The sequence below is a fragment of the Rhincodon typus genome, chromosome 15 (genome assembly GCF_021869965.1).
Source record: "Rhincodon typus isolate 14 chromosome 15, sRhiTyp1.1, whole genome shotgun sequence".
NCBI lineage: Eukaryota > Metazoa > Chordata > Chondrichthyes > Orectolobiformes > Rhincodontidae > Rhincodon > Rhincodon typus.
In genome coordinates, this window is record NC_063346.1 from 40,484,474 (window position 1) to 40,496,633 (window position 12,160).

Genomic DNA, 12,160 nt, shown 5'->3' on the forward strand with positions numbered 1-12,160 from the left:
TTGTACATCTTTTTTGCATACTCTCAAGTTTAACAACACCCTTCCTATAGAAGGGCGACCAGAATTGTACACAGTATTCTAAAAGTGGCCTCAATTTCATTTGTGCAAGCATTTTTCCTTTTAAATTAACTAACAAAATGGTATACACTGTATTTTAAGGCAAACCTTTTAACTTCTGCTTTTTATTTGTAACCTTTCAACTACTATAAAATATTAATTTTAATTTATTAATATCCTCATTAGAATTATTTAATTTAAAAAATATTTCATTTTGATGTCTCTCAGAAATTCCACTGCTCATTTCCATGGCTTTCTCTCTGTACCTGATGAGTGGTCCCCACAAAATTGAACTAAATTCACTTTTCTTTAGCACTTATGTCATTTTAAGCAGCTACAACTACTGAAACATTTTCTGATTTTGCTTGTCCTCCTTTTCATTTGCTCACTGAGAATCTCCCTAGAATCCATCTTTTCACTTTTGGCCTCATTCAGCTGTCATATTTGTGAAGTGTCATTTTTACTGATTGGTGTTCCATAATGGTTCTCAAAAATTGGGAGGCAGAATTTCTACTAGTTTGATGGTGACACTTGAAAGACTGAGGGGAGCTGATTTTCTTATAGAGTACAAAAGAAAGCTGTCATTATGCTGGAAGAACCAGTTATCCCCAGAACGCAAGCACAAAAATGCATCCATAAATAGCAGTGTAAATCTCGGCACTTTGAGTGTAAACTATGTCCGCAAGGTGCTGACAAGAGCACAACATCAAAGAGACAAGTTTGAATTGGACCTCAACTAATATGCTTATTTTGACTATCCTTCAGGGAATGTTTGCTGGACTCAGCTAAGCTGTTCAGGGATAAAGAATGCTTGATGAAGAAAAAGAAGTTGGAATACATCCCCTCCAGTGGCATGCAAACTCAATTCATAAGGAATCAAAGTTGGATTCTATAAAGAGTTCTGTAAGCCTCACTGTCAATTGTTGTAGATACATCTAGAAAAAGGCTGATTATTATGTGCTAGGAATATTTATTTTCTGTCTCAGTTAGCCAAATATGCAAGATATCATATGCAAATTGTATTTTTTAAATTGTGCAATTTTTCTACAACAATGTACAGGCCCACAATTTTTTTTTGAAGTTAGCACATGAATTTTAGATGTGGCATAAATACCTTGGGTTTAGTGGCATCAATTGCTTCTTGAAAACATCTGAGCATGTTACTTTTATGACTCGCACTGCTTTTTTATTATATCTATTTGAATACCAGAACCGGCACAATGTAAAATGAAATCCACCTGCAATCTGGACCAGCTAATGGTGTCTTACACATTTGTATACTTACAACTTTTATGGCATTGGACTCAACTAACAATAAACGGGGAAAAGTTTAGTTTGAGATCTCAAGCTGTGGTTTAGTGGAACATTTGACAACAGATGTGATTGGATTCACTTTGTGCAATCGGCACAACTTATATTCACGTAACAATGCAAAACAATTGATATCAATCCCACCGAATGGAATAAACAACACAGTGCTGGAGAAACTCAACAGGTCTGGTAGCATTTGTCGAGAAAGACAAACAAGAGTTCTCATTTTGAATTCAATATAACTCTTCTTCAGTACTGAAGAGACAGGTGGAAAGTGATGAAATTTATGTTGTAGAAAAAGATGGGGAGAAGCAAGTGGAAAAGAGTTCTCTGCAACCATTAATGCTCTTTTCTGCTTTTTTGTTCTGTGATTCCTATGACCTTTATTTTCCATCAGTTCCTGACCTTCCCTTCTGTTCTACTTTCTCCTTTCCACCTTTTTCTAAAGTACAAAATACCTTGCCTTTCCATCTCTCTTCAGTTCCTAGCAAGAGTCATATTGGACTTGAATAGTTAACTCTTTTCATCTCTCCAAATTTACTGCCAGATCTGGAGAATTTCTCCAGAACCTCTTTTTTTTTATTTCAGATTTCCATCTTGTGCAATATGTTGTTACTGTCCAACTAAGGTATTTTTTTTTGCCATAACTTAAACAGAACAATCCCTGTAAATCCTAGACAGAACCAGAGCTCCTGCAGTGATGTCTTACTGAGGGCTTGGGCAAAATTTCATTTTCAAAGGTTCAACTCACATTTTGATGTCTGTTTTGTATGTTCTATCAATATACAAGGCTGCTCCTTAGTTTAGAAATTATTGAAATCCAAATAGTAATCAGGGTCAGATGGCAAATCATGTCAATTCAAGATCATTTGGGAGTTACAGAGCTGAGCCCAGAATGGGTGAGAAAGAAACTGCAGATCAGATAAAGAACTGGCAAGTTGCTACTTAAACCCTCTTTATGAATATCAGAGATGTCAAAGCAGAAATTTCAGTAGCCCAGTAAATAATTCAGTCATTGTATGAAGTACAGCAAATTTATCTCATTGACAAAAATAGTAAGAGACATTGAGTAGATAAAAATGCTCATTTGATTGCAAGTTTTGTTAAGACTTACATGTTTGAAAATGTTACCTCAGTCATTGTCCAACATTAAAATTCAGGATTGCCGTATAAGGAAGGGATAATAAGTTTACAATACAGGAATGTGTTGCATTTTTTTACTCACTGAATGTTCAACAAAATAAAATTAATTTTGCAAGAAATAAAGGTTGCTTTTTTACCCGCGGTAAAACTGGCAACACTTCACAATTGAAAGCTATATAGGTTTATCATTTTAGATATTATGATTAGATAATAGCAACATTGTTTAACACAATGTTGAATTAGGAAGAAATTTGTTAGCCTTCACAAAGACATTGATATTTTATGATTATTGGAATCAAACAGTGTTCCCGATAAATGTGAGATAACACAGTGTAGAGCTGGATGAACACATTAGGCCAAGCAGCATCAGAGGAGCAGGAAAGCTGACATTTTGGGTCGAGACCCTTCTTCAGAAATGGGGGAGAGGAAGGGGATTCTGAAATAAATAGGGAGAGAGGGGGAGGCGGATAAAAGATGGATAAAGGAGAAGATAGGTGGAGAGGAGACAGACAGGTCAAAGAGGCGGGGTTGGAGCCAGTGAAGGTGAGTGTAGGTGGGGAGTTAGGGAGGGGATAGGTTGGTCTAGGGAGGATGGACAGGTCAAGGAAGTGGGATGAGGTTAGTGGGTAGGAGATGGGGGTGGGGCTTGAGGTGGGAGGAATGGTTAGGGAGGTGGGGACTGGCTGGGCTGGTTTTGGGATGTGGTTGGGGGAGGGGAGATTTTGAAGCCTGTGAAGTCCACATTGATACCTTTGGGCTGCAGGGTTCCCAAGCGAAATATGAGATGCTGTTCCTGCAGCTTTTGGGTGGCGTCATTGTGGCAATGCAGGAGGCCTAGGATGGACATGTCGTCCAAGGAGTGGGAGGGGGAGTTGAAATGGTTCGCGACTGGGAGGTGTAGTTGTTTGTTGCAAACTGAGCGTAGGTGTTCCGCAAAGCGGTCCCCAAGCCTCCGCCTGGTTTCCCCCGATGTAGAGGAGGCCACAACAGGAACAGCAGATACAGTATACCACATTAGCAGATGTGCAGGTGAACATCTGTTTGATGTGGATGGTCTTCTTAGGGCCTGGGATGGGGGTGAGGGGAGAGGTGTAGGGGCAGGTGTAGCACTTGCTTCGGTTGCAGGGAAAAGTGCCGGGGGTGGTGGGGCTGGAGGGGAGTGTGGAGCGGACAAGGGAGTCACGGAGAGAGTGGTCCCTCCGGAAAGCAGATAAGGGTGGGGAGGGAAAAATGTCTTTGGCGGTGGGGTCAGATTGCAGATGGCAGAAATGTCGGAGGATGATGCGTTGGATTCGGAGGTTGGTGGGGTGGTACGTGAGGACGAGGGGGATTCTGTTTCGGTTGTTATTGCGGGTAGGGGGTGTGAGGGATGAGTTGTGGGAAATGCGGGAGACACGGTCGAGGGCATTTTCGACCACTGTGGAGGGGAAGTTGCGGTCCTTGAAAAACGAGGACATCTGGGATGTCCGGGAGTGGAATGCCTCATCTCGGGAGCAAATGCGGCGGAGGCGAAGGAATTGGGAATAGGGGATAGCCTTTTTGCAGGAAGGTGGGTGAGAGGAGGTGTATTCTAGGTAGTTGTGGGAGTCGGTAGGTTTGAAATGGATATCGATTTCCAGGTGGATGCCAGAGACGGAGACAGAGAGGTCCAGGAAGGAGAGAGAGGTATCAGAGATGGTCCAGGTGAACTTAAGGTTGGGGTGGAAGGTGTTAGTGAAGTGGATGAACTGTTCGAGCTCCTCGTGGGAGCACGAGGCGGCGCCGATACAGTCATCAATGTAACGGAGGAAGAGGTGGGGGATAGGGTCCGTGTAGCTTTGGAAAAGGGATTGTTCCACGTATCCTACAAAGAGGCAGGCATAGCTTGGGCCCATATGGGGACCCATGGCCACCCCCTTTGTCTGTAGGAAGTGGGAGGAATTGAAAGAGAAGTTGTTGAGGGTGAGTACGTGTTCGGCTAAGCGGATGAGGGTGTCAGTGGAGGGGGACTGGTTCCCGATAAATGTATTTTGCTCACTATATCATTACAAAATCATTAATATATTGTTCATTACTTCAATTTGAAAATGTGGTGATCAGGCATAAGTGTAGATGCTTTTAAGTATTGCCAACAGAATTCAAATGTCTGTTTTTATATCTAATTCTGGGCCCTGCAAACAGCTTTTAATCAATGTATTATACATCGAATTGATAATCTTAACTCCTAATTATTCAAATACATTAAATATTCATAGATAACAGAACAAATTTTTACATTTTCTTGACTTTCTTCTCCACTAATTATTATGCCTGGAAGCTTTTCAGAGGAGAAGCAGCCATCAGCTTGACTGAACTTGACAAGCTGGCACGGCCCAATTACACTGCTGCTCCAAAGAGCTTTGATGTAGTGGAAACGAAAAGAGATAGGGGCAAATTGTACAGCACATTATGTTAATGACTTGATTTAATACAAGCACTAAACTTTATGTAGACAGTTAAGGAAGATGCTAACACTAATTACGCCACTTTGGTGAGGAAAGGAGGGGACAAGCATTTCATTCTGACAAAGTGCAGCTCATAAATGTTGTAAATGAAATGAAATAATCTGTGTTTAATTATACATCACAGGCAGCAAAAAGAGACAGGCCTACAGTAAAGCATGGTCTAGAAGACCTGTTGGATTTATTTTTTGATCAAAACATCTAAAAAAGAATTGCTTTGAAGTGTGATATATTATTGGTATAATATTGCAATTCCTAAGCCACTTTAATTACAATACTTAACATGAAAACATGCATGCATTTTAAACACAATTCAGTAATGTATTGCGAATTTCGAATTAATTGCAGATCTGCTGAGTTATTGTGTAATTACATCTGCTGGGTTCGCCACCTTAAGCATTCTGGAAATTTATATTTTTCATTATCTTCCAGTCAACAGGAGAACATGGTTTCTAATCCTATAATTACACCTACTATCTGGCAGTATTTTGACTTGCAGTCTCCCACCCTCAAGCTCACAAATGAGTCTGTTAAAAGGTAGTTAGCTTTTCTTACTATATTACATCTGTAGAATCCACTTCAGCTCTACACACATAAAATTTACCAAGTGAATTTAAAATTCAAATTAAATAAGTGTTACTTACCATTCGTAAAATAAAAATTACAGATATGTAATTTTCTATCTTAGTATGGATGGATTAAGACTTTAAAAAATTGCAAGCATATTTCTGATTCCTTTTCAAAATAATATGTAATGTGCATACTTTGCTAAGAAGTTAGTCATTCGTCACTTTAAAATGTCATAAATTTTGATTCTTTAGGGCACTGAACATGTAATGGCTTCTTCTAGTTAAAAAGGCATCTGTGCCACTATTTGAAATTGGTGGTGACATTTTTACACCCCTCTGGAGACAGAGAAGTAGACTGACAGCCAATCACCCATGGGCAATTGCTTAGTGAAGCTGGTCACATAATGAGACGTCAGACTTACTGTATTTAAGGACTGGATGGGGATTGAAAGCCAATCAAGAATGGTTACTGACTAATGTAGCGGTTATATGACTCAATGCTAGAAATGCAGAACATGCAGGAGGATACAACATCGAAAAAGAATGGTTCAAATGATCTTCTGCACTTAGCCTTGATAAATGAATCAATCAGATGTTTTCAATAAAGACAACAAGCTGAGGTAGAAATATCCTCTGTAACTGATAGCTCTCAAATTTACGTATACAGGCAGCATTAGAATTCATCTTTTGCAAAACCTTTTCAATGATACTTCTCCAATTCAGCTACGAAATGCAGCACTTCCTGAAGTAAAATATCCCTTTCAGCTTTCAGCTAGTATAGACCTTCATTAACTTTTAAATGTAAGGTAGTAGAGAGAAGCTTATATACATTATTAACTCAACTTTCAGTGTATGAAAATTTAGTAGGAATTTGCTCACTTTAGAAAACGAAAATCTCTTAAATTTGAAATTATAATTTTCTTTGAAAAACATGACCACTAACTTAGTTAATCTTCCAAAATAAGTCTGCACATCTAAAAGCATTAAACTGCATTCATACAAGCAACAACACAGTGTGAACTAAAAATAATCACATTTTGTGTTGTTGAAAACAGTGATTGGTAAATGACAGGTATCAGTTTCTCCATTACTATTTATTCAACTTCTTGATTTAAAACAGTTTTATTAAGCCCAGAAATGTCATTGCAAAGTTAGGTGTATAAAATGTTTTGAGATTGCATAATTGCAAGACTGGGTAGAAGTCCCCTTCCACTTTGAAAGCAGACACTAAATGTTGAAATAAAGGAGTATGGTAACAATGGATACACAGCCATTTCAAATATGAAACAATTTCCCTTGTGCCTTTGAACTGAATCAACTTTGCTGATTTTGTTTGCCTTGCATCTTGTCGTCTCATTTTTTTTCCTTACCATCTGTCATTTTCTGTCATTCCACATTTTTTCCCTTTTCTTCTCTAATTGTATCCCTTGATCAGCTATAAAGGTTAGTAACCTGGTGTCAAATGATTAGTATTCTCTCTGTCCTAAACATTATGTTGCCTTGCATTAAAACTGTATTGTACAGATCATAGAATCAAATTTCAAATATTTAAAGGAATAGACTAACCTGCTTTATGTGTGTTGACAGCCGGCCTGGGACAATACAATCATCACTGTCAGTTATTGATTCCTCGGCATCATCATCAACTGGGACAGAAATAAATTCAATGCTGAAAACAATATACTAATGATCTTTTACAGATTTATAGTTGGAATAGATGGTTACACAATATTGTGATAAAAAGGCCTTGCTGTACCTAGGTAAGTATGCTATCATTATTTATCTTACATCAAAGTTTCTTTGGGCAAAAAAATCTTTACTGTCCTTGTTTATTCACATACTGTTGATATTTAAAGTTGACAAGACACCAGGACTGGATGAGATGGATCCAAGGATAATGAAGGAATAAGAGTGGAAATTTCACGGGCACTGGCCACAATCTTTCAGTCCTCCCTACAATTAAGGGAGGTGTCAGAAGTCTGGAGAATGGCAAATATTATGGCCTTCTTCCAGAAAGTTTGAAAGAACAAGCCCATTGACTACAGACTGGTCAGTTTACTTGGTGGTGGAGCTTCCAGAACCAATTATTTGGTATAGAATTAATAGTTACATGGAATAAGCTGAGTTGATTAAGAGTCATTTCTAAAGAAAAAATCATGTTTAACTAACTTGCTGGAATTTTTTGAAGACATGATGAAAAGCTTGTTACAGGTAGTGCTGTCGATGTGGTGTACCTGGACTTTTAGATGATATGCTGCCATACTTACGAGGAAAGTTATAGATCATGGATAAAAGAGTCGAGAGCAATGTGGATACAAAATTGGCTCAGTGACCGGAAATGGACAGTAATGTTCAGTTGATATTTTTCAGGTTGGAGGAAAGTTTGCAGTAGAGTTTCCCAGGCGTCAGTATTAGGAGCCTTGCCTTTCCTGATTTTAATTATCTAGATCTTGGTGTGCAGAGGAAAGTTTCAAAGTTTTCAGATGATACAAAACTTGGTTCAATTGTCAACTGTGAGGAGGACAGTGTAGAGCTCCAGAAAGATATATGCAAGTTAATAGAGTGTGCAGAGAGGTGGCAGATGTGTTTCGATGTAGAGAAATCATTTTGGTAGGAAGAACATTGAAAGACAATATGAAAAATGATTTCATTTCTAAGGGAGTGCAGAAGCAGACGGACCTGGGTGTATATGTGCACAAGTCAGTGAAAGTGGCAGGAGAGGTAGAGAGAGCAGTAGGTAAAGCATTCAGCATGCTTGGTTTTATAAATAGGGGCAATGAGTACAAGAGAAAACATGTGATGTTGAACCTATGTAAGACATTTGTTCGACCTCAGCGGGAGTACTGTATACTATTCTGCACATTAAATCGTAGAAAGCATGTGAATGCATTGCTGAAGCAGTTTACAAGAATGGTTCCAGAATGAAAAACTTCAGTTATGAAGTTAGATTGAAGAAGTTGGGACTGTTCTCTGTGGAGAGAAGAAGGCTAAGAGGAGATCTGATAGAGGCTTTTCAAATTATGAGTGGGCTGGATAGAGTAGATAGGAGAAACTGTTCCTACTTGCAAAATGCACAAAAAACAAGAGGACACCAATTTAAAGTGATCTGCAAAAGAAGCAAGGATGAATTGAGTAAAAACATTTTCATTCAATGAGTAATTGGGGTACGCAATACATTGCTGGTAATTTGTAGTGGAGGAAGGTTCAATCGAGGCATTCAAGAGGACATTGGATGATTAATTGGAAAAAAATAAATGTACAAGGGTATGGGGGGATAAAGCAAGAGATTGGCACTAGGTAATGATCTTCATTTAATGAGCTGGTACAGGCACAATGAGCTTAATGGCATCCTTCTGCACCATAACATTTCTGTAATTCTGATTTGGTGCACATACGAGACAACTTTCTGAAATCTTATCTTTACATCAGAATAATAAATTAAAAGATACCAACCTTGGCCAGGCTCTGTGTCATCTAGTTTTTCAGTTATTCCAGAAATAGTGGAAGTCACGTCTGCAGAAAAATCTGAGCTCTCCTCATCATATTCCGATGCCTGTACATTTTCCAACTCTGCACCTGTGACAACCTGTGTCTTTAAAACATTATTTAATACTTTTTTTAAAGAATAATAGGAATGTATCACCACCGAATTTGTATAGCATTTAGAAAATGGAAAATAAAATTGTATTCCAATTTGAAATGCAACATAGAACGAGGTAATTATTCAGTTGATACAATAGATAGGGTGGAATTTTCCACTCATCAGTGTGGCGGGGGTAATGGTTAGAAAGTTGGGAAAATATGGTGAGAATGAAAAAAGACTCAGAATCTCAACATGCAGAAAAAGTCTTTTGATTTTGCCTTTAAGCTCTTACTTTTATAGAATCTCAGATATTGAGTAGCAATACCGTATTTCCGAACATTTGCACCTCATTTTTAGTGTAACTTGTGATATTTCTATGCCACTTCCAGTTCTCCTTTTCTTTCTTGCAATGGCAAACCAGCAATCTCACCACATTATTGTACCTATTCTTGGACCAACTCAGGCAACATTTTGGCTCTTCAACACTTCAGACCTCAGCAACATCTATGACTTGAATGCTTCTACCAAGTTGCTTTGCACGCAAGGGTCGCACAAGCATCTCATGCATCTACACAGGATTTATCTTGGGTCTCTTAGCTTGTGCCCTTATGAGGTAATTCACTTTTCTCTTATGTGGCAGCTGCCAACCTCTGCAGTTGGCAATGCTTTTTAGCGCAGAGGGAGAGGCAGGCAGCTTGTCATGGCACTGTGCAATGTCAACAATACACCTGCAGCATATGCCAGTAGCTCAGGCAGTAAATACACTACATGTGCTTCAAGCAAATGGCCTTGTCTGAAAGTCAAAGGTGAACCGTCCTTAGAGGGGGCAAGAGGGAACTACAGTTAGTCAGGGGGCACCATCACAATAAGTCAGCAGTCAAATTTCAATCCAGGGGTTTGGCCATGGTCAGTGAGACGCTTGTCCCTTCAGTGTCTGGAGATCTGTGTTGTTGCAGTGCAGGAATTGGGCCATAGTCTGGTCTGCAAATCAAATGCAACCAGTCGAGAATCACAGGTAGGCTAGTCTAGCTTTTGTGGAGAAATTAATCCAGAGACTTGACTGTAGTCCTTTGGTGCTATCTTGCAAAGCCAATCCTGGGGATATACTTAATAGTTAGGCGGGCGGGCGAGGGGAGGTGGGGTGCTGGTTTGTGCAGCTCTTGTTGCTGGACTATTATGCCATGAGAGAGAGTTTCCATTGTACATCTTCTTTGAAAAGCTCATGCACAGAACGAACCTTCCATCAGTGACTCCACACTCTCATTCACAAGCTGGTTATAAGTGCGGTGTCCGGCCAGGTCCAAGCACAATCTCTGCATATGGTATTTAGCCTCAGTTTTGTCTACAAGTGCAATGCGTTGACTGCAGTCTTCAATGTCAAAGGTCCCTGATGCCTGAGTCGGCTGCTATTTAAGATAAGCAATATATAACCATTACACCTTCTTTCACTATTGGGATGTCTGAAGAGGCTGCTCATCTCTCAAATGTGTGTGAATTCACCAGGTTCAATAGCAAAAATGACACAAGAGTAGACAATTTAAGAGTTCACGTGAGAATGTATTTACAAAAGTGCAAAATCATTTACAATTGTTTCAACCAAGTCACCCCGTGCCCTCAGTATACTTTTGTTTCCTCCCCCTCTCAAAGTGTCTGAGGACAGTGCTGATGTCTGCAGCTGGGATGAGGAAAAGTTCCTCTATATTTGGCTCTGTTGGCCTCGAAAAGTTGGGCAATTGTCCTTGGAGGCATAGATGTGCTGAGAATGTCTTGCCAAGAATTAGGCTTACTATCTTTGGCTTAGACTTCTATGGGTTTTGGCAGTACAGGCTGTTGGGAAATGTAGATGTTAGATACCTCTGGAGTGTCCTGAAAAGAAACCTCTGAGGACATTTGCTTGGCTGCTCCTCCCTATGGGTGTCACCTCACACCATCCTGCAGCAACTGCAGTCAGGACAAGGTCCTTTTCCCCTCTCTTACCATTGATGCTGAGAACCTATGGCTAGAGCAATGGAGTGCGGGCCCATGTGTATATACAGCAAACACAGTGTGCTGAACCTTGGTTTCCCTGGCAGTTGCCAGTCTCTCCATGGAGAAAGATAAATGCCTGCGTGCTGGAGCTAGAACAGTATGAAAATATTGTTGAATTCCTCATAGCTTTGATCCAGTTTACTGACTGCATCTGTGTATTTGACAACGTCATTATTGGCTGAGATTACAGGATTGCTTTGTGCTTGGGGCTGAGCTGTTGTCTGGTCTCCAGTAGTTCTATGAGTGCCAGAGACTTGGGCATTTCTTTCTCAGCCAGCTGTGAAGATATAGCATGGATATACCCATCAGATTGCATTCCTAAGTCTAATCTTGATCGTGTACCAGCATGGTGAATGTCTCTGCACTTATGGAGGGTAAAGGTAAAAATCTTGCCAGTGCATCCTCTTAGGTTGAGTGGCTTCCTCACCAAAAGGGTAGAAATGAAGGTCTTCCTGGCATAAATTGTTGGGTGCTGCTAGTGCCTGCAAAGTACCATTGAGATAATTCATTGATTAAGGTGAATAAGAGATTACGCAGATTAAGAATGAGGTAGCACTGGTATTAATGGGAGAACAGCCAGCACAGCACAACAAGATTTCCTAGTTTGGTTGACCATTAAGGTCTCCCTGTTCACACGAGTAGTTCTGCTCTTCTCTGACCAAACTGAGTATTTTCTCCTCAAAAGGAGTTAGAAACCAGATGTCCATCTGCTCCTTACTCATCTTGATCTGCTTGACCCCACTGTGGGCCACGTTTTCCTGCAATAAGATAAAAGGAGGGTTGAGTGAGATGTAAGTGGATGGAAGTGTGGTTAATGGTGATATAAGAACTGGAGAGAGGGTGAGCTGTGCCCTTTAGGTGAGTAGCACAAAAGGTAGAAAGGCATCATAATTTTGGAGGATGAGAATCATTGCATGAACATAGTACATGCAATAGTGAGAGACTGTAATCTGTGGGCCATGGTGAAATGAGAATATAATGGCAAAATT

The 12,160-nt window shown here is 39.9% G+C and overlaps 1 protein-coding gene across 2 annotated transcripts in view; it reads right to left on the reverse strand.

Moving 5' to 3' along the window:
* The window catches only part of rpgrip1l (RPGRIP1 like), a 177,721-nt gene that overhangs the window by 50,931 nt on the left and 114,630 nt on the right, over window positions 1–12,160 (reverse strand). For both annotated transcript variants that reach the window (XM_048605887.1, XM_048605888.1), the window contains 2 exons: window positions 9,014–9,152; window positions 7,127–7,206 (listed from right to left, as the gene is read on the reverse strand). In XM_048605887.1, the coding sequence (XP_048461844.1) occupies window positions 7,127–7,206; window positions 9,014–9,152 (219 nt within the window). The remainder of the gene's footprint in view (window positions 1–7,126; window positions 7,207–9,013; window positions 9,153–12,160) is intronic.